The 24,954-nt window shown below is 46.6% G+C and overlaps 1 protein-coding gene across 9 annotated transcripts in view; it reads right to left on the minus strand.

Moving 5' to 3' along the window:
* Nucleotides 1-24,954, minus strand: part of PBRM1 (polybromo 1) — a 298,934-nt gene that overhangs the window by 145,529 nt on the left and 128,451 nt on the right. For 5 of the 9 annotated variants that reach the window (XM_078661903.1, XM_078661901.1, XM_078661898.1 and 2 more), the window contains exons 16-19: nucleotides 23,320-23,962; nucleotides 16,198-16,409; nucleotides 11,920-12,105; nucleotides 6,078-6,235 (exon numbers count right to left, since the gene is read on the minus strand). In XM_078661903.1, coding sequence (XP_078518029.1) covers nucleotides 6,078-6,235; nucleotides 11,920-12,105; nucleotides 16,198-16,409; nucleotides 23,320-23,962 — 1,199 coding nt within the window. The remainder of the gene's footprint in view (nucleotides 1-6,077; nucleotides 6,236-11,919; nucleotides 12,106-16,197; nucleotides 16,410-23,319; nucleotides 23,963-24,954) is intronic. The other 4 variants (XM_078661902.1, XM_078661899.1, XM_078661897.1 and 1 more) reach the window with 1 other exon arrangement.

Consider the following 24,954-nt stretch of genomic DNA (forward strand, 5'->3'; position numbering starts at 1 on the left):
AAAGCAAAGAGTGGAAGACATCTTTCAAACAACACTTACGAAATAGAGTGCATCCTGCCCTGAGCTACAGGAACCGTTGCCATACCTTTCACAGTGCAAAAAGAACAGTTGGACAGAATGCAGAACAATGTCATACATTCACCCCAGTACAGAGATCTGGGCCTAAATCCATCAGTTTTTTTTGCTCACCATGCCATTCCAGTTTGGACCTGGCCATATGCAAATCAGTCTTGACCCTGTGCCTCATGGGAACAGTCCAGCCCAAAGTGCCAGGCCAGGTCCTCCCTGGACAGGAAACAAGCATCCTAGGACCGGTTTCGGGGTTTCAGCCCTCATCAGCCAGGCTAGCTTGATTCCAGAGGCATAGAGAGCACAGAACCCAGGTCTGGGCATACCCGTCCCACTCAGTCCCAGGATGCTTGTTTACGGTCCAGGGAGGAGGACCTGGCTTGGCAATTCGGGCTGAACTGTTCCCATGAGGCACAGAGTCAAGACTGATTTGCATATGGCCAGGTCTAGACTAGGGTGGCAAAGTGAGCTAAAGAACAATGGATTTAACCCAGATCTCTTGACTGGGGGTGAATGTTTTGATATGTTCTGCATTCCGTTCATCAATTGTGTGTCTTTTGATACCTTTCACAGGGGCAAAACTGGGACTTCAGCACGGCACTATAAATGTATCTATTGGTATTCACCTCCAGATCGAGGAAAAGGCTAGGATCAGACATCCTGTTCACTAAGTTGGTCATGAAATCGTGTAGAATGACTGCGCCGCATTTTTTAAAATCGTGAAACAGGCTCCACGATAGAGCTTAACGTAGTGCGTGTCATCGTTATGACAAACTCTTCTAAACCCCTTTCCCACTTGCCCATCACCCAACGGACGGTCAAAGATTAAGCAGGGCCATGTCGGACCTCATGGGTCTTATTTCTAGGAGTTGGCCATCTTAGTACGGAAATCCTTTAGAAAACAACTACACATTTGACAACCGCCCCAATACTACAAACGTTCACCCTCACCTGAAACGTTGTCAGATGGATCTAATACGCTTGGGCAATGCTGGACGTGGACCCAATCCGCTGGACCTCAACCAGACAGTTCAAAGAATCAATTAGAAACAAATGGTGTTGGTTGTTTTGTCTGAACTTCCACCCAGAATAGCTTGAACCCCACATTCCTTCTACATGCAACAGAATGCTTCCTAGTGAAATGCCATGATTGCTTGCATAATCAATGTGTGCTTTTGTTCAATGCTTGCATGCAGTGGAACTGTTCTTTTGCATGACGCTCAGATAACCCCAGAGTGACGTTGACACTCAAACATGCAAAAATGAATTGAAATTAATAAATAACCAACGCATTTCTAGCAGTTCAAACATATAAAAAAAAAAAGACCGCCTTCCTGGGGGTCATTAAACTAGCAATAACGGTCAGGGAAATCCAGGCCTTCTCAGGGAAGAAGCAGTACGTCCCCTTCTAAACTGATAATGCTAAATACAAGGCTTAGCCACCCTCTATCCTAAAGGTGGCATCAGTTTGTCACCTGAATTAGACTGCATTCTCTGCCAGTATTTTTCAAGTCACCTACTTCCAAAGGGGAGCATCCTGCAACGCCCAAACGCTGGACGTGAGAAGAGTCCGCAGTTCTTATATGGAAAAAAATACACCTTGGCAAGGTGCAACTCAGCTGCTTGTAGCCTGTGGCTGGTCAAGAATGGGGCAGCAGGTGGATAAAGTCACCTTCATGAAGTGCTTGTCAGGCTCTATCATATTTGCCAACCAGAAACAAACAGACAAGACAACTTCCAGGCCATGCCTGGCTCACTCAGCTAGAAAGGACATAACAGAACGGTTCAAGGCCACCAAGCTTCTGGTGGAGATCTCCAAAGCAGAAAGCTTCCCGCCGAGAACTCCAAGCACTCTGGAAGCTGCAACAGCAGAGGGTCAGGTGATGCTGAAGAACCTATTTTGGTGCAGTAGGAACACTGTCAGCCTTTTTAGGTCACTGCTATGTATTCTATCCATATTATATCTCGATCAATAAAAGATTCAGAGCTGGAGAAGGATAATTTACCTACTGGTAAAGGTTGTTCTTTCATACTGGTTTGTTATTAGTTCTAAGACGTCCCCCTCACCCTCCAAGGTGAGTTGCTTATTCGGTTTTATTTGCTTTGACGAGTTACTGAATTTCAGGAAGTGTGTGCTAGGGGAGCGCGTCAAGGCAGGCAGGTATAGGTATAAATATGTTATGTTATGTTATGTTAATATGTATTTGTAAGCGCTCGTACGCCCGGGGGCTTCATGGCGCTATAGGAAGGAACGAACGCATAGGTCACAGTAGAGGGGGAGCAGCTCAGCAATGCGCCTGAGTGAAAAGCCAGGTTTTCAGGGAGTGTCTAAAACTGAGGATGTTATCATTCAGTTTCAGGTGGAGGGGAAGAGAGTTCCAGAAGCCAGCTGCAAGATGGTCAAAGCAGCTGCCTCCAAGACGTTTCCTCTTATAGGGTGGGACAGTCAGAAGGGATTTGTGGATAGACCGGAGGTTGCGGGAAGGGATGTATCTCTTAAACATGTCTCTAATAAAAAGGGGGCCAGAGTCATGCAAAGATTTGAATAAAATGCACCCTGTTTTAAAAGCCACACGCTGCTCCACAGGCAGCCAGTGTAGCTGTTTCAGGCCGGATCTGACAGACTGCCTCTTAGAGAGGTTCAGGAGAAGTCTGGCTGCCTGATTCTGAACCAGTTGAAGGCGTTTTAGCTCTCCAATTTGAATGCCAAGATAAAGACTGTTGGAAAAATCTAATCTGGACAGAACCAGGGAGATGACAATCTGAGTGAGGGCAGCTGGGGAAAAGAAGCAGGCGATTTTCTTGATTTTCTTCAGCTGGAAAAAGCTAGCTGAGACAACTGCTCCTACTTGTTTTTTGAGAGAAAGGTCCTCGCTGATGTGTATTCCCAGGCTCTTGACCGAAGAGGACTTGGATGGAGGGGCTCCCATACTGGAAGGCCAAAAGCTGGGGGTCCAACTGAGAGCACTCTGTCCCGGCAAGACCAATTCGGTCTTGCCAGGGTTAAGTTTCAGATGACTGCAGTTCATCCAATTCAAAATGTGGGACATAGTATTTTGAAATTCAACCACAGAGTCCTTGTTGTTTAAAGGAAAAATGAGCTGCAAATCATCTGCGTAGTTGAAAATTGTCACTTTGGCCCTCCTAAGGGAGTGCAGAAGGGGACGTAAATATAAATTAAAAAGCAGGGGTGATAACGAAGAGCCCTGAGGGACTCCACAGGTGGAAGGTATGGTGGGGGCAGTGAAAGGTCCCAGTCTGACAGCCTGAGTGCGCCCAGTAATAAAAGAGCGAATCCAGCTCAGCGCCGGGCCCCTGAGACCTGCCTGCTCGACACGGTCGACCAAGATGTTGTAGTCGACCGTGTCGAAAGCAGCAGAGAGGTCCAGTAGCACCAGAGCCTGATGGATTCCTTCGTCCGCATTCCGTCTCAGAGTATTCTGCACCGAAAGAATAACCGCCTCGGTAGAGTGGCATGGGCGGAAACCAGCCTGGTTCGGTGCAAGATACTCTGATTCTTCCAAAAAGTTGGAGATGCTGTTGCAGACATGAGCCTCCAAAAGTTTGGCACAGTAAGGCAGCAGGGATATGGGCCTATAATTTTGCAGGTCCTGCGGGTTGGCTCCTACTTTCTTTATCAAGGGAATGAGAAGGGCTTTTTTAAAGTTGTCAGGGACTTTACCCTGAGTAAGCGTTCCCTTCAATAAAGAAAGTATACCCTCAGGAATACTGGTTCCTACTTCTTTCAGGATGTGAGGGGGGCATATGTCATCAGGGGAACCTGATTTAACTTTGGCGAGAAGTTTGAGTAGCATAGTGCTGTCAACAGGGGGGAGCAAACTCAGGGTCGCAGTATTGTAGAAGGTGTCGGCCAATAAGAGCGAAGACTGAGTGATGGGAATGCTTTGTTTGATAATGCTAATTTTATCAGAAAAAAATGAGTTTAAAGAGTTACAAAGCTCCTGAGTATGAACCCCCGGGAGAGACGTTCTGTCGCTGGCACTCAAATTCTCCACGATGTTAAACAGTTCTTTGGATTTATTGTGGGCATTAAGGATTTTTTTAGAAAAGTAATCAGTTTTATGTTCCTGAATAAGTTTTTGATAATCCTTTCGGGTCTTACAATAGTTAACTCTGTCTACTTCTGAGTAGGCTGTTCGCCATTACGCTCCATTTGACGAACTTCGAGTTTAAGATTTTTCAGGAGAGGTGTAAACCACCTATGAGCGTCATTGGGGCGAGAGCGGGGAAAGTTGGTGCAAGGGGCATAAGCATCAGCTGCCTGAAGTAGCCACCTAGAGAATGCTGCTTCCATTTCTTCAATATCCTGGTCTAAAGGAGGAGAGGAAGATGTTAAGGTGCCAATGAAAGCAGGAATATCAACATTCTTCCAGATTCTAGTTTTGCCTCCTATCTGGGCCGGAGGCTTCCTACTATTTTCGATGGTCATGGTGAATTTGATCATGAAGTGATCTGACCAGATGCAGGGCATGATGGAATTAATAGCCAGAGGGATGTTCTGAGACCAGATTTGGTCAAGGCTATGCCCTTTTACATGAGTGGGGAGGTGAATCTGTTGAATGAGGTTCATATCTAGGAGAGCATCTTTCAGTGCAGCTTCCTGAGTATCTGACTCAGCCAAATCCAGCCAAAGATTAAGACCGCCTAGCAGCACAATTTTTTTATGCGAGATTATTAAGGGGCAAGCTGTTCTACTAAGGCTGCCGCAAAAGTGGGCATATTTTGAGGGGGGCGATATATGAGGATCATGAGTAGAGTGCCGGTATTATTATCCATTTTGATAATCAAATTGTCTGAGCATATAAGGTCCAGGGACGGTAAAAGGGAGACTTTATGGGAGTTGCGAATAATCACAGCAACCCCCCCGCCCCTTTTATCAGCGGGTCTATCCACATGCAAAATGTAGTAATCGGAAGGAACCGCTGCCAAAATATCGGGTAGGGAGTCTGCGTTAAGCCAAGTCTCCGTGAGAAATAAAATGTCTGGCTGCTCAGTTTGAAGATAAAGAAAAATGTCTAGGTGGTGCTTAACCATGGACCTAGTGTTAAGATATGAACATTTAAGAGTGGTATTTAAGTTAGGAAAGGGTAGAAGAGAAACTAGAGGGATTGGCCTAGGGGTATTGGCAATAGTGAATTCTGGCCTCAAAATGCCATAGGTGGCAGCACGTTTTAAAACATAGGCAGGAAGGGCGAGTCCCGCACTATTAGAGGGTCTAAGTAACAATAACTCAGAGGAGGAGTATTTATGTTTTTGACCAGGGGTTGTGGCCCCGAGCCCCGGTCTGCCGCGGACGGGCGCAGACGGGCTTGACTTATGCGCGACTTCGGCGCGCATTCGTCGCGCCCGCTGCACTCGTCCGCTGCGCTCCTGTATGCACATTGGTTTTAAAGCCTGCCTCCCGGGAGGACTAGACCGCTAGATCCGGTCCAGCCCCACCTAAGATGGCGGCTCGCCTCACACTCCACGCAAACGGCACAAGCCGCGATGGAACAGGGCGGGTAGCAAAGATGCTATCACAACAGTCGGTAGGTGAAATAAAATATTTCTACAATTTTAAAAAGAGCATAAAATGATTCTAAAGCGCTAGCGCCTTGATCGCGCTAGAGCTGCAACAATCTCTGCCAGTGACAGCGTTATTACCACGAGTGAATATAGAGTTCCCAGAGGGCTAGGTTGCTGCCACCAACCAAGCTGAATTAAATCTAGAAAAAAGCCCTGTGGCTGGATTCTGGCATAATGACAAACATGTTACATATTTTATTTTTATTGGAGGATTCCCAGAGTAAAAGGGGGCACAATTTGCATAAGACAGCAATCCATGAACGATCCATTGCAGGAGAAACAGAGTTTTTGTTTCACTGCTCCTAGTAGGCGCACAACCTTTAAATGCAGAAAAACCCTCCCACCAGGATATTAAAAACGTTAGTTTACAAGTGAGACATTTATCACAAGAATATGTCTGGAGCACATTTGGTTAGACTTACCTTAACAAACATGACCACACATTTGCCGAGAATTTTGCTGATAGGCACTTTGTTGTAATAGTCGCTCTTAAAAACTTCTTTCTCTAAAAACTTCCGAGTGGCAAGGTGGAATGTTTCCTTCGGACGATAAAACCAGCAGCCGTACAGCCATTTCTCACCTGAACAAGACACGAAGAATAATAGATTGAGCAGCCGTGCTGCATTGTAAAGGGTATTGCCACCGCACAGACATCTTATACACTTCAATCCATAATACTGCTCCCAATCTCCGAGGAGAGACCTCTCCTCTTGTACAGCGCTCTACGGCTTTACAGACAGGAATATTGTATTGTATTGTAATTGCATTTATATAGCGCTTACTACCCCTGACGAGGCGTCAAAGCGCATTGTCGGCGAGTAGCATGCTACTCCGGGACCCATAGAGGATTAGTGTTGAATTAGTATAGTGAAACATGCAAGTACATTTTAAGTGGTGGATAGGTTAGTCAGTTATTTGGTTTTGGAATGATAGCAGAAGGATAGAGGAGGACGAAAGGTTTGTATTTATATAGCGCTTGTTGACGCACGCTATTCAGGAAGCCCATAAAGGATTAGTGGCGAATTATTATGGTGAAATATGAGGTAATTTCAGTGGTGGATATTAGTCAGTTACTTGGCGTGAGAAGGATAGCGGAGGGATAAAAGGGGAAGAAAGATTTGCATTCATATAGCACTTGTTACCCCTGATGGGTGTTGAAGCGCTTTTCTGGCGAGTAGCACGCCACTCCGGAACCCATAAAGGATTAGTGTTGAAAATTAGTATATTATAATTTATAAATATGAAGCAATTTGAGTAGTGGATATGTTATTCAGCTATTGGGTAGTATATTAGTATAGTTGAATATGGAATTTGAGAAGTGAACATGTTAGTCTGTTAATTTTGATTGAGAAAAGGATAGTGGCGGGATAAAAGAGTGAAGTTTTTTTTTTAGGTCTTAGCAGTAGGAAGAGGCTTTTGGATGAGTAATAAGGAGTTTTGGAGGGAAGGAGTCAGAGGAGAGAGTTTAGAAAGGTTTGTTTTAGGGGATCGGTATAGTAAAAAGAGGTGTCAGATGATGCAAGGAGGGGTAGAGCAGGAGAGAGTCAAGAAAGGGTTAGTTTAGCAAGAATAGTAGTGGTATGGGGGTTGGGATAAATGAGAGTGGCTGTAGAGAATATATGGATAGATGTATAGGACGAGAGATAGGGTAGTGCATTGGAAGGAGTAGTAGAAGAAGTTTGAGATGAGCCAGAAGGTTGGGCTAGAAGATATACTGAGCGAAGTATAGGCTGAGAAATAGGGTAGTGCATTGGATATACTTTTTCTGATGGTGTGGGCTGGGTATTGCTAAATGAGAAAAAGTTTATACCAAAAAGGGGTAACCCTGTGTCCCTCAGAACCTGGGTATGTATGGTTAAAGACAAAAAATGGTTCCGTCGGGTCAATCAATTGCTTTTACGTGAAGGCTAGGTTAGCTCATAACAGAAGATAACAAATTTTAAGAAAAAACAAATTTTAAGAAAAAACAAATTTTAAGAGAAAACCTCTCTGACAACAAATAAAATTCAAAGTATTTTTATGAAAAAACAAAGTCACATTAAAACACCGGAATTACTTCATTCCATTTCAATTCCAATTATAAGTGAAGAAGTGACTATTGGTGAACAAAGTGAATAGTGCAACAATTTCAGTGACACTTATTTACAAGTATATACAAAATTATACATGGGAGAATGGGCAAGGGGAATATTAATTCAGAACTCTGACCGCCAAAATATTTCCCCTTGCCCATTCTCCCATGTATAATTTTGTATATACTTGTAAATAAGTGTCACTGAAATGGAATGAAGTAATTCCGGTGTTTTAATGTGACTTTGTTTTTTCATAAAAATACTTTGAATTTTATTTGTTGTCAGAGAGGTTTTCTCTTAAAATTTGTTTTTTCTTAAAATTAGTTTTTTCTTAAAATTTGTTATCTTCTGTTATGAGCTAACCTAGCCTTCACGTAAAAGCAATTGATTGACCCGACGGAACCATTTTTTGTCTTAAATGAGAAAAAGGGCAGCATTTCTGGCCCTTGTCCCGACCAGTCTCGAACAGGCTCAAACAGGCAACTGACCTTGTCCTTTCCGCCCTTAGCCTCGACGCCCTAGCCCTGGCCTTTTATAGCCCTAGTAATCAGGTGACCCTTTCAGGCAATGGGAACCCTAGCCCTAACACTATCCAATCACAACACTAGCCCTAAAATCTAGAACCAATAGGAGACCAGGACCTTACAGCCAATCTTAGCTCTAGTCCAAGAACCCAATCAGTTCAAAAACCCTGATATCTACGTCTAATAAAGTCCCTACCAGTAGTTCCAAAACAAGTCCATGCAACCAATGGCACAGGTAGCCCTAAGTCCCTACTTTCAATAGAAAGCCTAACCCTACTCTAAGTCCCACACCTAGTCCAGCAACCAACCACACCAGAAGCCCTAATGGCTACTTCCAATTAAAGGTCTAGCCCTAGCCCTAGTCCCACTCTACTCCCAACAACCAATAACATAGGAAGCCCTAGTCCCTACTTCCAATAGAAATCCTAACCCTAGCCCTAGTCCCAACCCTACAATGATTGGATCAGACCCAGAAACCAATCAGAACCCTCAAATACCCAACCAATGAGGACATTAACCCTAATCTAATAGAAACACCAGATACAACCACCAATCAGTGTACACATGTACCAACCACCAGCACACCATATAAGGTCCCAGCGACCTCAGACAATGTTTGCTGGTCAGGGAGTTGGAAGCTGCTTCTCCTGTTCAGAATCTCCTAGGAGACAGACGGGCTCAATCCACCCTTTGGACTTGGGACTTCTGGGATATTTAATATGGAAATCCACAACCCAGATAAAGCCAAGAAAGAAAAGGTTACTGGACTGTAACAACAGCTTCGTGCTTTAGACTATTCTAGAGTCAACCCCTCTGCATGATTCAGGCAGTGGGCGCTTTAAAGTGCTAATGCACACGTACCACAGAGCAAGATGTCCTGCGCTGAAGATCGCACAGCCCAGAGGGCAGGGACATCAGCCTGGGAGAATCCTCCCCTGATTGGGGGGAGGGGGAGGGGGGGGGGAGTCACTGATTAAGTCAGCCCTGGGTGCCTTAGGTATAAGCTTTGAGGTGCCCTAGACTGGCTGCCAACCAGTGAAGCCTCACACCTTCATTTCCCAACTTGTCAGAGAATGGGGTGGGCTCAACATGTCTAAGTGGCACCAACCACACCCAGTGATGAGTTAGGAAAGCTCCCTCCTCTCACTGGCTGTCACATGACCAGGTTAACCAATGATAGGATGAGGGCTATAGTCCTGTGCGGTCATAGTAACCTCTTGCCACACGCTAGTGCCGCCTTCTTGGTGGAGCCATTATCGGACCGCTAAGTAAGCGGTTTATATCAACGTTTGTGTGTTTGTATATGTATGAATGGATGCGTTAGCATTTGTGTGTACACTTTGGAATGGGAGGGTATGAGTATGTGCGGGTGTGTGATCGTGGATGCGTGGAAGTGAGAATGTGTGCGGGTGTATGCTTGTGTATGGATGTGTGAGGAGGAATCTGCTAAAACCCCTCAACACCCTACAACTTTAACAACGAGTTTGCTAATTAGCTCCACGGTATTAACATAGCATTCCATACACAAAATAGTAATTTACTTTATGCAGAACCATTAATGCTTTAAACTGAACAATGTCCCTCTCTCTCGACAGAATAACTCAAGCATTCTGAGGATACTTTTAAGTAAAAGCCAAATGGGGCCACCACTTCTCACAAGAGTGGAGACACATTCAATTGCGGCAGTGTCTGCAGTGGGTCCCCTCGGCTCATGAACTCCTCTCTAAAAAGATCCAACTTAATCAAGTGTGGACGGCATAAAACTCCATCACTGGTTTACAACAGCACTGTAACGGAAAAACCCTCTTCTCCGTTCCAAAGGCCAAGTTTCTTAGATCCAACAGCAAAATCGCCTGTTGACACAAGTTACAGATGTCCTACTATTCCATCCCAAAGCATTTAAAGACGCAAGCCTTAGGTCCAGCTTCTTTAAAACCCCGTAAAATTGGCAGTAGTCGCCTAACAGACCACAGCTTTCCAACAAAGTCCTATCTCCAACAGCTGGAGAGGTCACACGCTGCTTGTCCCCCTCATACATATTCTCTCGCTTGAGAGGTCACATGCTGCTTGTCCTCATACATATTCTCTTGGTCGTGCCCTAACTAGAGACTCTCTACTGGTCCAATGTACAGAACACAGTAAAGGTGGCTGAGCACAGGCTTTTTCAAAGTTCAATTTTAAATTTTATCGCGTGCCCTTGAGGTATCACTCTCTCGACCTCGGAGTGTGTAACAAAATAACCAAAAAAGCGACCCTGTACTTCAGGGGCGACCCTCAAGGCACTGCGCAGTCTTGCCCAATGGCGTTAAATCCTTAATGGAAAATAAAGTTGTACTGGCAACGTTGTATAGATATCTGTAGTTATTTATTTCACTACTTTCATATTTTGATTTCAATTTAAATCTTGAAATGTCAACAAGTATATCATCCAATTAATCCTTCACATGGAGCAAAACGTGAATAAAAAAAAAAAAAAAGGATCATATGAAAATGTATTCACGTTTTGCTCCATGTGAAGGATTAATTGGATGATATACTTGTTGACATTTCAAGATTTAAATTGAAATCAAAATATGAAAGTAGTGAAATAAATAACTACAGATATCTATACAACGTTGCTAGTACAACTTTATTTTCCATTAAGGATTTAACGCCATTGGGCAAGACTGCGCAGTGCCTTGAGGGTCGCCCAATGTACAGAACACCATAAAGACCTTGCGTGCTTAGGATTTCCAGATGGCTGCAGCAGGACATTTTACAAAAAGCTGCAAAAACCACACAGTGGAGGCGATGGTTCACTAAATCGTTAGCAACTGCAAAACTACTAATCTTCGGGGAAAAAGAAATTGGCGACTGCTCCCTCTAGCGTGAGCTGGATGAGAGAAAATGGTATCCATGGCAGGACAAGAGCGACTGACTGTCCGTGTCACCAAGCAAGCTTCCATTCATGGCGAGATCTGGTGACATTTGTCACCCCCCTCTGGAAGGCGGATCATCTCCAGTGATGAAACACAACGTGAGAACAGGCGGCTGCCAACATTTCAAACACTCGCATCCTTTGACCTCAGATCCCGACATAAGGAAGGGGTCAGGAGCAGGATACGCTCATTGTGGCCAGCAGTGCACATGTAACCCCGTCTCACATCGAACGACGTTTAACTTACCGTGTGGACCCATTCAGTGGGTCACAGTCGCCTCCGCAGCCCCCGTGGTGCATGGACACCGCCCCCTCCCCGAGCTGCAGGGGGCCCCTGGTCTGATAGCTCCTGACTGAGTCGGAAGCAGGGGGTCCCCTCAAGTTTCATTACACTACTGGAGCCATACTTTTGTTGCTTTATGAAGATATTCTCTTTTTTTCCTTTATGTACTTCAGAACTCTTATCACCAAGAAGCATATCTCGAATGTGACTTCTCCAAATGACTCCAGAGTACCACATCAAAAGTCATGACCCGTTACACTGATTGTCAGCACAAAACAAGACAAATGTACATACTTGTAAATTCTAGTTTATGCACACCACAAGAGGATATGTTTTATTACAAAATAGTAAAACTGTTCAGACGTTTCAGTATATGGGTGCAGGATTTGAACAATAGAATTGTTTACTCTATTTACGGGTTAAAGACAATGAAAGTAATGCACAGCATGAGGACGAAGCGTAACTCACCAGCAGAATCCTCCCAGAGCCTCTCGATGCACACAATGTGGGGCTGGAGGTTGGCTTCGGCCGGCTCCACGTAGACGTAATCCCCAACGTGGTACAGGCTGTTCCGAAAGCTGCAGTCCTGTCGGTACGTCCGAGGCAACGCAGACTGTCCAGAGACTCCTGACAGGTCATCGCTCCTTTCAGCTTCTTGTTCAAAGAGAATAAAGCAGAAAGAAATTCAAATACTGAGTACAACCTGGGTCAGGGATTCGGCTCTCCTGCCTCTGATAGGAGGCTTGCACACTCAAAGCCATGGATTTAGAGCCTTGAAGCACATCAGATTTGTGCGGCAGCGCGGTTATTTTGAAGGAGAGAGAAAATGATCTCACCATCGTTCCATACAGAGGGCCATTTATACAATGCTCACCAGTGTGACGCCAGCATGTTTGCACTGCTCGGTTTTCTAATTTGTATAATTACAGACCAAATGTCAGAAAGGGTCTGTGCCAAGAAACATTTGGCAAACATATTACTGGTTAACAATTTCTGATTAATAATGGTAAAAAAGGTGCAGAACATGAAGCCCACCCTTCAGACCTCCTCGCTTTCCTGTCCCCTACACCATAAGGTACATTTTGAAGTAGCCAAGAGGTTCTGATTTCTTCCACAAAGCAACAAACTGGTGGCGTCACATTTATAAAACAGCCAATACAATGCTGCTCTAGCCCCTTCAAAGCACCACCCTGCACAAAAATGATTTTTATGTACACAGAATGAGTCCTAAATTTAACAAATACTGTCAACGTAAATTAGTCTGGCCTTTTTGGGTTTTTTTTCTAGGAAAACACATGTGCATACAGAGCACTATGGCTAGTTCGCTTAGCGTTGAGAGGCGAAAGAACGACTGTCGTGGTGAGATTTGAATGCTGTGCCATGTAGTGACAAATGCAAAAACAACAACTGATGGACAGAATGCAGAACCAATGTCGCACATTCATCCCAGTACAGAGATCTGGGCCTAAATCCATAGTTTTTTGCTCACAATGTAATTCCAGTTTGGACCAAGCCGTATGCAAATCAGTCTGACCCTGTGCCTCATGGGACCAGTCCAGCCCGAACTGCCAAGCCATGTCTTCCCGGACCGGGAAAAAGCATCCTGGCATGTGGAGGCAGGTTACTGAGTTCGGTTAGGGTAACATCAAGGCGCGGTACTGTAATGCAGAAGAGGCAATGCAACGATGTTGGAGTGGGAAAGTAGTGGTGTGGGATCGCAGAGTGAACGTTGGATGACGCAGTGCTGGTGCACTAGGGGGGCTGTTACCTTGGCGCTGGGAAGTGAGTCGGGTCCTGGGGTGCAAGTCCAATAACGGGGTGGGGTGCAGTCCTGCTTGAGCCTTGTGTGGGTGGGATACTTGCCCTTCCCATACCCTTTCCCTCTATACCCCTTCCACGTTTCCTGCACGCTCCTCCAAGCACTGTATATAATCCAAGCAGACAAGAAGAAAGCTTCTAAAAGGTGGCTAGGATCCTGCTTAGAGTTGCATCCAACAGAAATCACCATGACACTCCCTGGCGGTCAATGATGCACATAGTAAAAAAAAAAAATCTGAATGGAGAAGATTTAGCCTAACAGCCAAAGCTGCCGACTTTGGAACCGCAGAACTAGATTAGAGTTCGAGCTCACCTCAACAGCCTTAAGTTTTGTCAAAATCACGGAATAGCCTGTGCTAAAAAATAAATAGAAGACTTATGTAATCTGGTGCTTGTGTAAAACACTAATGCACTTCTGGCCAGAGTTGGCAATATAAAACTGCAAACAAATAAAGCTCTGCCATTCCTGATGCACAAACACTTACTTTAAACGCAAAAAGAATGTATAAATTACTTGAGCACATGCTGACAATGTGCAGTCGGCGACGACGGAGGACATCCTTTAAGTTCCTGCATATTGGCGGGAAGCATTACTGGCCATTCTGACATACAGGGGATAAGTGAGGGACGTTCATACACTGGTATCCAAACGTAGAAGGCCTGAGAACGCACTGGAGGGTTCACAAAAGGTGAGACACAGAGCGCATGTGGACATAAAGTCACAACATAAAAAAACCCTACGAGAGGAGTGTTTCTGATAAACAGCCCTGAAATCGAGCATCCCAAAACCACAGCACCGGAAGAACGAAGCCCTTCTATACGTGAGACCCTTAGCCAGGTCGCCACTGCTCTACAGAGGAAGCACCCAGGTACGCTTTTAGAGGTGAATACGCGGAGTCATTGATTTAAAAATATATATATTATTTATGTAAACCATGCCTTACCTCCACATTGCATAAAAGAAGATGACAGCTCCATGTGAAAGGAACCACTGCCATATTTACTGGTGACCATCTTCCTATCTAGGGAGGATCAGACTAGAGTCCTATAAACTCTGCCCAATATTGAACCGTCCTCATTTCACAGATTCTCACTGTTACAGATACTCATATCCGTCTTATCCTCTTCAGCCATAAGTGATCTCTGGGCTTCCCAAACTTATTTTTGGCACCGTAGACGAATCAATTTTCAGAAACTTTTTGGTTCAATAGCGTGAGGAGTGGCAGACAGGCGGTGCAGCCAAGCGGAGCTGTTCTCAGCCCCAGACGGACTCCTGCTTTCAGAGTAAGTACATTTCTGCACTGTTCCCCAGCAAAGTAGTTCACTTCCTGTTCTAAGGCATGCATCTGCAGCAAACTGGCCACTTAGTGGCAGCCATTGTCCAGCTCATCTCAAGCCCAATCAGAGGACCTCAACAAGATACCCGTGTAACAAGAATGCCTAACAGAATAGGCCCATTAGGAATCACCAGGTGTCATGCATGATAAAGTACTCACTCTTAGTTAAACAGAACAACTAGTAGAACATGTATAGAGTAGGCCTAGGCGTAGTTCGTGGAGTTTTGCTACGCGGAACTCTGCAAAGTTACAAAAAAACCTCCACAAAGTTCAGTGAGTGGCAGAGTGCAGTGCGAACTGCAGTTTGTGCCGGTATTCCTGCCACTCGGGTAGAAATTCTACCCGAGTGCCAGCTCACGCTCGTGAACTTACCATTCGCGATCGTGAGTGGGAAAAAACTCAGCTGCACATAGCGAAGCGGTTTTTTCTGCACTCCGCGAGCTCCGCGAAGTGTGGAGTGCAGAAAACTCCGTAAATGGAGCGAAGTTCACCGCCCAGGCCTAGTGCTGAGAATGTGTGCCAAATGTCATGCAACCACTATTACCAAGCTTCGCAAAATGTGGCGCACTTACGGGTCTGGCTCACCCATCAAGCGCCATGCATGTATATACAAACTGTGCAGCATGCACCATGTGCTCAAATAGAAGGAAAAATTACAAACTTCATTTGATATTGTACACCTGGAGCTGCGGGACTAACTGAACCTTACTCTACGACAAACATAGAGCTAGGACCTCTAATCAAACTTAATACAGTATGAAACCCTGAGCTTTGCAGAGCAACGAAGCATCGCATTCTATGCTACATGTGGCGCGGATTCATCCAAGCTTTATTGAATGTCAGCAATCCGATGCAGACCATGCTCGGAGCTTCACACTAGCTGTACATCGACAGAGTGGTGGCAAGAACAACAACTCCAAGAAAGCGACAGATTGGTAGCAGTTCTGCCCTTTCTGTGCTTCAACCAGTCATACACCTGAAACGACAGCAGGTCAGATCATGAGCAAAGGTCCTTTAGACCTGAATAATGAAGTCAATCTCACTGCACAGGTGTGATCCCTGAAGGACGTGCTTTTCAATTAGTATCAGAGAAGGAGAGGAGTTGGCCTAACGGCTAGGGCGCTCGACCTCTGACCTGGGGATCTGGGTTCGAGTCTCGGTAACGACGCCAAAACCTCCTGTGATTCCGGGCAAATCACTTAATCTTCCCGTGCCTAAAATGAAAGTGTGTCCTCATGTAACGTAACTGGAAAAATATGTAAAGCGCTCTGATACCTGATTCGGGTCTAGTTCGCGCTATATAAAACTCTGCAAAAAAAAAAGAACAACCTGTGCTAGATTGAACTCCTGTGTCGGAGCAGAGCTACCTACAGTCAAGAGTACGGCCCGATGTCCACTTCTCTCATGAGGCACATAAGTGGAGACCAGGTAGACCTCTGCTAAAAGATGAAATCTGCCTCTGTTGCCAGATGAGTCCTAATTCAATACGACCCCATTACACAGGGCACGTTTCTTCCCCACCACCAGGTTTAATTCAAGTCAGGTTTGCACACAAGACATTTGTAATAGGAAGTAAGACACAAAAGGAAACCTCTTTTCTCTTCCTCGCGCTTCATTTTATCCTCTTCTATTTCCCGAGGCAGCTTTTCCTTCTTCTCCTTCTCCACGTCGTTGTGCAGGTGTTTGGTGGTGTAACTAAGTGCTGGGGTTAACAGGATCTCTCCGTTCTTACACAACTCGTCTCGAATCTTGATAAAAAACTGCTGCAACTCAACGGCATCTTCAAAGATTTCAGAGTCCGTTCTATGGAGGGACAAGACATGGTTACGAGAAAATAATCAATAAACGGCTACTGCAGCAATGACCATATGGAGAAAAGTAGGGAGGAAAACAGTGCAATAGTAGTGGAAACCAGCCTCATACACATGAACAATAAATAGCCGTACCATGGCATCAAAAACCGGTCGCACACATCCTGGCTTTAGCAACCACCAATGGCCATCAGAGTACACAAATGTCCAAACAGGGAGCAATGGAAGCAGGAACAAGGCCACGATGTGCGCAGGTTTGTGAGGATGGCTGATTCTTAACAATTTAAATTGAAAGACAGAAATTGAGGGAGTCAACAAGAGGCCGACTGATATGGGTTGAAGCCACCAAGGCAAGCAGAGCGCTTTTCAAGATCAGACACTGCATCAACCCACTGAAAGAGCCGCCTGTTCCTCCCTCCACAAAAACGTTCAATGCCATCCACCGAGTCTTCAGTGAAAAAAACACAGAAGATCGGACAGCACCTGGACGACACCAAGCCGGATTCATCTCTTGCACCCACCACGCCCCGTAGAAACCTGTTATGGTAAGACTGGAGAGCCCTATTGTAGGAAGCGGGCTCTTCATGGGATATATCAAAAATCGGATATACTGTGTAAAGGGTTCGGGGGGTTCTCTTACTAGTCGACAGCGGCTTGCTATGCAATCCCAAAGTGCTCGGTTAGGGGTAGCGTGGCCGAGCAGCCTTCCGCTCAGCACACAGCTGCGCAAGACAACGGCAAACACACAACAATCAATATATGACACACACAACTCAAGGAGGAGATTCCCACCAATTTATAAAAATAACAAGCATCTTTACATATGTTTAGGCATCAGAGACAACGTGTTCATGTAAGGACAATTTAAAATATAAATTCTTTTCACTTTAAAATGTGGACACTGCAATTTCTGAGTTCTGCAATGTTATTCTATGGGACGAAGAACAATTTATGTAAACCGGTATAGTACGGGGACTTACAAGACTAATCTCCAGAAGTTAAGGAGAGCGGTGGGCAAGGCCCAAGGGAGCACCAGCAGTACACCGGGTGCAAAACAGCGTCGGGAGCTCAATGTATTTCAATGCAAGTCGGTCACTGCAGAAAGAAGCTGCAGGCTCTGGTCAGGAGACCAGTCGGGCTGAACCAGGAAGTGGGCTCACACCTTGCGATGCTCGGAGTAAGGGGGACACCTTTGATCCTCATCTTAGGCCCAGGGGCGATGGGTGCAAGCGTGTCCTCAGGTGTCAGGTTTTTCTTTACCGGAACAGTCTTGGTTGAGGGGGCCAGCGAAGAGAGGCTGCAGGCGACATCGGGGAGTCCAAGAGGGGCAAAACCACAATGGACTGACTCCGGATGGCTGGGGGACCTTGTTGACACCGGTGGCCCACTTCCACTTGGGCCATAGACGACGGGTGCAGTGGTGGCTTCGGGTGTCGGGTTGTGGCAGTTCTGGTGGTCTCAGAGCCTTCTCTTTTGGAGTTTCTTCAGAACAGGTCAGCTGTTCATGGGAGGGCTTGAATCTCGAAGGCATGCAGTTCTCCCAGGTTTCTGGAGTCACAGATGCAGGATGAGTCGCCTTTGGCACAGTTTTCGACAAGCGATACAGACGGGCTGGCAGGGTTGGTACCAGGTCAGGTGCTTCTTCTCTCCTCTCTGCTTTTGCGGCTCTTTGGTGTCCTCGCTCTTCTTGTTGGGATCCGATTTTCTGGTACCAGGGCCTCCCCTAAATAATGTATCTAGGGGCATAAGGAAAGTGTAGGGTAGCAGCCAATGGTCTGACCTTTGGAGTCACTATGACCCCTTATAGGACCTCTTCCTGTGGGAAGTGAGCACAACCCTTTACTAATTCAAATGATGCCCAATTCTGAAAACTCGTGCACACCTCACAGTAGCCTGGGCCGGCATGCCTACCTGATTAGCTAATTTTCCTGCCTGTCCGGGTGTTAAGGGGGTTCTGGATGGGGGACGCGGGGTGGAGAGTGGGGAGTGGGGGGGGGGGAGGAGGGGGATTGTCTTCCTTTTCTGTGAGGAAGAGCAGGATTGACATTCCAAAGGCGGCAGCTTCTTTGAAGCTCACCGGCACAAGGAGGTTAATCAGCAGGTTATCCTGTGGGAGGGGGCGTTACACCCTCTTTCCGACAGGCTTTTGTTCTGGGTCTCCTGAGACCAAAAGAGTCTCATTCTAGGAGGTCCGCAAGGGCTCCAGAGGCTGGTAAGTTTTCAGGGGCCCCTCTAAGGTGACCTATGAGTGCATTTATTAGTAAATCCAACACCGTCATCAATGTCGTGTTTTCACCTCTGGCTGCACCAAGACACGCAGCCTGCAATGACAGTCTCATGTGCTTGGTGAGGGGTCCCTTGGGGTAGCACAAAATGTGCTGCAGCTTTAGGGGCACTCTTTAGTACCGCAGGCCCTAGGTACCAGGGGTACCATTTACTAATGACTTACAGTTGGTGCTAAAGGTTTTGCCAATTGGGGGAACAATTGTACAGTTTTGGGAAAAAAAAAATCTGTTGAAATCACATCATTTACCAGGCAAAATGTGGGGGTGACCATGTCAAAAAGGGGCACTTTCCTACACCTATATCTTGCAGATCTCACAAATGCACAGAAGGCCCGCAAAGCCAATTCCTATGAAGATGATGTCTTACCATCGTCCTTCATCAAATCCCTTTCTTTGAACGCTGCCTTACCCCTGCTTACCATTCGCAACACCTCAATCGCTCAAGGCATCTTCCCAGAAGCTCTCAATACAGGCCGTATCCTCCCCCTCCTAAAGAAGGCTATAATACCCTTTATAACCGATCCAACTATCACTCCATGACGCAGCAACCATTCATCCGCAAGACCACTGAAAACGCAGTCTCTGTTCAACTCCAAGATCACATTAACGCTGACCGCCTCCTGCACAACTACCAGTCTGGGTTCAGATCACGCTGCAGCACGGGACGGCCTCCTTACACATCGTAGAAGATGCCCTCTTGACCACAGGTGAAGATCCCTCTGCCTTCTGGTATTGCAGGACATCGCTGCTGCCTCCGACACAGTCGACCATCTCCACCCCATCATACACACCCTGGAGTCTCAAATGGGATTTATTGATCGTGCCCTTCACTGGTTCTTCTCCTACCTTTCCAACTGACACCAGTTTGTTCACATGGGCACCTCTGGTCTCAAACGGTTCCCATCACCTGTGGAGCCCCCAGGGCTTCATCCGGTCTCCTGCCATCTTAAGCACGTGCGTGGAGGTGCCTGGTGCTCGACTCCGAGAGAACAGCATCAACATTCATCAATGTGACGATGATACACAACTCTATATGAAAGTCTCCTCTGCTTCAGACATCTAATGCCGGAGACACTGCCCGCTCATCATCCAGACCTGGATGGCCAGTGCAAAGCGGAAGCTCAACCCAACCAAGACAGACTTCCTCTTATTATCCAAAAGCAATAAGAAACAGTACAAACCTGGCTCTATGACCTGAACCTGGATAACCCGGAACCCAACTATCACCCAATTATAAGTCACTTGGATACACCAAGGACAGCAACCTCACCCTCAACGGACACAAAGTTTACATTAAACAAATAAAAACAATTGTTTTTAAAAAGACAGTCTAGAGCTAAATCTCTTTTCTAACGAAACAAACGTTTTTCTCAAAAACAGACTTGCGAAATGCTGTTCAAACACTCGTACGCTCACATCTGGATGGCGGTATCGCCCTGCTCCAGGACCTTCCTGTCTCCACATTGGCACCCCTTTCGTGCACGCCACAGCTCATCTCATCCAAGGCCTGAAGAATTATGATAACATGACCTCCATTCTGGACCTCCTCTGGCTGTACTGGACAGCCAGATACCCCTTACCCCACGCTAACTTTATCCTCGTCTTTGACCTTGTACAGCACTCAGCTGCCTACGGCTAGGATTATACTATAGAAATACCATTTGCATGTCAAAGTGACTGCAGCGTAAGGAGCCGAGTGCAGAATGGAAGTAGGAATGTAAGGAGCATAGAACGGGGACGCTAAAACGGGAGGCAGCGCAGCTCAAGCAGCAGCTTAGGTGACAGCAGTTTAGAATATGGTAGTTTATATTGCGAGTGACAACCAAGATCACACGCCAGAAGCTTCGAGGGGTGGATGGCTACACAGATGGACCAATGGCAGTTTGCATACGCAGATTGCAGCACAGATAGGAGAAGGTACTTTAGTTGCTGGATGCAGGAAACTGGGGTTTTGTTGAAGAGTTGCCCCACTTTTTGCCTGGATTTTGATGCATCTTTGAATGGAGTGCACCACGTTCCTGATACACAGGTCCCCAGTGCTGTCGTTAGTTCTCCAAAACAAGACAACTGGTCACTTGATTCCCTAAGTGACCCGGCCTTTAGCACCCCTGGAAGTCCCCAGTAAGTGGCACCGCTGGTATCTAGGGCGTGTCCTTAAGAGCTGCCGCATATCTTGTGCCACTAAGGGGCCAAGCACCAAACTCATGCAGACTGTCACTGCAGGCAGCGTGACAAGGCACTCTAAAAGCTAAAACACGTCATGGCATCCTCCTGCGTGCCATGTCCTCCAACACTGCATGTAATATTTGTATGTCACCCTGACAGCAGGCCTTACAGCTCCAAGGCAGGGTTTATCATATTACAAGTGAGGACATATCTGCATGAGCAGATATGCCTCTGGGCTGGCCAGTTCAATTACTGACGATGAAGCCAACTCAAGGTACGCACTGGGTACTGCTGAAAACGATTTCTCCAGCTACATGATGGCTTCACTGAAACTTATGGTGTTCTGTATCAAACCCCACACAGATTCCAGTGATGGATTTATGAATACAAGCACCCACAGGGTACCTTAGAGGTGCCCCCTGAACCCAACTAGCCTTCTAGTGTGCTGCTGGCTGGTCCAGTCCAGTCCAGTCCAGTCCAGTCCAGTCCACCACAGACTAGCTTCTGGCCCCCTCCCCAGGATGTGAGAAGCAATGCTCTCTGAGGACAGAAACAATGGCTGCTCGGGAGAGGTGTTAACACGTCCGGTTTAAGGAAGGTTAGTAAAACAGCATATCAGGGCAGCAGGCTTCGAAGGCCTATGCCACCTCTGATATGCTGCCCAAGGCTTCCCCAGACTGGGGAGATGCCACCCCTTGCCCTGGGCCTACCTGGCATCAGGACAGGTGGGAAACTTAACTATGCAGGTGGTATGAAGCACTGTCAGGCCGGACACACCTCCAGGGTGAACAGCCTGAGGTGAACACGAAGTTAGGAATCCCACCATCTTGTATGTGGTGGAATCGGGAATTGTGGGACAGGGTCATGTCCACTCCCCAAAGGAAGTGGTCATCTAGGGGGAGTAGTGCCCACAGGGCTAAGTAGCCCATTGGCTACTACCCCTCGCTCCCTGAAATGCCCTTAAATTGAGGATCTAGGTGACACCCTGATACCGGGAATTCAGATTTAGGCAGAGGAAAAGAAGAAGTGAACGAAAAAGAAGGGCTGACCCGAGAACCGAGGAGCTACTGACCTGGGGCCAACCTTGTGGGCCTGTCTGCTGCACCCGACCCTCGTGGAGAGCATGGCCCGTCCTGCCACTGTGCAGACTCTAAGAAACCTGGATGGCGGCCAGTATTTCGCCAATCGCTAGAGAGACTTCCTTGGAGTAGAGGAGATACTCCCATGCATCACCAGACACCAAAGAAACACCTGGTACAACCTGGTACACCAAACTGCCAATTACGGGGACTTCCGACGTGGCGGCTGCCCAGAAAGAGGTGGTGGTGCTCCTACAGGTCAGATCTGTTCTACCTTCAAGTGTGGGGATGCCAGAACCAACCAGAGGCGCTCAACACCAATACCTGGGGTACCGAATCCCTTACAGCAACCACGGCTTGTAGTGTCCAGACCAGACACCAACGCTAAGGAAAACCAACCTGCATGTCAAGGGACTTCAGGGACAGCGAGACCCACGACGAGTGGCTCAGGTGTCCTGTTTCTGCAAAACCCAAAGCAAAGAGTGAGTCACCAACTGACGCCACTTGACAGCTCAAAGCACCTCTGCACCCATAGCCCACGTCCAGACGAGGTGACCGTGCCAGCGGGGTCTCCAGACCCACAAGAGCCGAGCCAACCCTTGGGTCTGACCAGACTGGACGTCCAGTCGCTGCCTGCAGCCTCTTTTTGCAAGCCCCCTCCAACTGCAAGTGACTCGAGTAGCTGCTAAGTGCCCAAATACACTTTGCATCGGATAACATTACTGCTCCCAAAAATTGCAGTGTCAACATTTGAAAACTGTAAAAATGTATAACTCAAAAAGTAAGTACCTGATGTTGATGATCTTCATATCTAAATTCATATAAACATGTGTTATTCTTATAAATTGGTTTTGGATATATTCCTTAGTCTGTGTCTCATTTATTGCCTGTGTGTGTGACAACAAACGCTTAGCACTACCCTCTGGGAAGCACAACTGCTCGCCCACACTGCCACAAAAGAGGTGTTGTGAGCCTCAGTTTCCCCTCTGGGGTTTGCCTGGACTCTTTACACGGGGCATCTCTTTCTGGTCCACAATATAAAGACCCAGCTTCCATCACTGGACAATAGTAGAGCTCGGAAATAGTGTCTCTCCAAGGAGATTAATTGAAATTTACACTAATTTAAACTGTTGCCAGGTGGCAAAAACAGCCCACAATCATTACGATACATTTGCAGTTTATAAAAAGAGATTTCACCGATATCACGACACCAAACATTTTCCAGTTAAACATACACAGAAAAAACTGCACGGTATTCCTCTTTTAGTCTACAATAACAGACATTGCCAAGAAGGTAAACCTAAAACCAAAGGATATCACAGAGAAAACCTCCAAATCATACTTTGCGTAAAGCCATCCTTGCTCCACTCACCGGTTCATTCTCCTGGCCCTTTCCAAAACCTCGAACATGTGCTCCTGGAACAGGTCCAGGCGTCTGTAACCGTTGTTTTCAACATTCCTCCTGATAATGTCAAATGTCAAGGGAGGCTTTTTGGGGAATTTGGGGTCGACGGCGGGAATCTCAGCCAAGGAGTCACTATAGCACCGTCCTTCGTCGTCCTGATGGCTCATCATGGACACAAAGAGGTTATGGATGAGTTCCTGTATCAGCAGCGTCACGTTGGGGACGTGAGAATCCTCATCCCCTTCGATGTCTCTGCGCGTTTCCAGTAAGATTTTGTGCAAGACCAGAGCATCCTTATAGATCAAGGACTCTGGTTCGTTGTAAGTGCAGGCGTTATTGAACATCATCACGAAGTCCTCGAACATGGCGTCGATGTCCTGGTACTTGTTGGCCATCATGTGACTCCGAATCTTTTCCATGTCGATCGGCCTTTTAATAGTGAGGTAATAGTCCGGAAGTTCGGAGCGGGAAGGAAGCCTCAGGAAGATGGCACTGAGCCGCCGGCCTCGCGGGTCAGTATAATTCTTCACTGCTTCATAAATGTCGTTCAGTTTCTGCTGCATTGGGCTGAGGTATTTAGATTTCTTGGGAGAAATGCCACTCTTTCTACCTACAGATCCAAAGGGAAAACAAGAGAAGAACAAAGTTAGAATGGGGAGGAGAGGCCCCCCCTCACCAGTAAACCCCTCTTTACCGCCTGCAGATCCCCTCCCCCCACGCTGTTCAAGAGTCCTCCCCTTGTTCAGAGCTTATACTGCTCTTCCACTTCTCGCAAGCTTGTGCCTCTTGTCCTTGAGGACTCACCGCCCCCTCGGTAGGGCCGTGGGTTTATAGCCAGATCCTGCCTCCCACCTCAGGAAGATTGAGCTTCTATTCTCCGCACACTCCTCAAATAGGGGTTTCTATTATCTGCCGAGACTTCCATGTGATGGGAGCGCCCTTCTATTCCAGACTCCACACTCTCAACATGAGCTTTCGTTTCTATTCGCTCTAAGCATCTCTCTATATTTATTTATTTAGCGGTATTTACAGAGCGCTTACATTCACCCCAGTGGGATATCACAGCGCTTATACTGCCATTTGTTTAGTCGACAGGGGAGAAACTGGGGGTCATGAAGAGATGGTTCATTAATCTGGGAAGAGCCATGTTTTTAGTTTTTTCTAACCACCAAGTGGTTGTCGGTGAGCTTAACATCCAAGGGAAGAGAGTTCTAGTGGGTTGCCGCCAGGTAAGTGAAAGAGCGACCACCTGTTCTAGTTTTCTTGATGCGATTTGTTTTGGCTGGGGCAAGGTTGTTGGATCTTAGATTTCTTGTTTGTTGGTAAAATTCCACCTTCTGTCTAAGGAGCAGAGGGCCAGAAACATGGAGGGCCCTAGGAGTATGGCAAAGAAGCTTAAACTTTGCTCTCTTTCTTATGGGCAGCCAGTGGAGTGATTTCAGACAAGTGGGGTTAGAGGTATATCTGTCTCTATTACAGACAGGTTTTGCGGCAGCATTTTACATCACCTGTAAAAGCATAACCAGTTCGTCCGCCACCCCCATGTACAGTGCGCTTCCATAATCCAATCTGCTGGCAATCAATGTCTGGGCCTCAGTACGC

Source organism: Lissotriton helveticus, chromosome 9 (assembly GCF_964261635.1).
Source record: "Lissotriton helveticus chromosome 9, aLisHel1.1, whole genome shotgun sequence".
NCBI classification, from domain to species: Eukaryota; Metazoa; Chordata; class Amphibia; order Caudata; family Salamandridae; genus Lissotriton; species Lissotriton helveticus.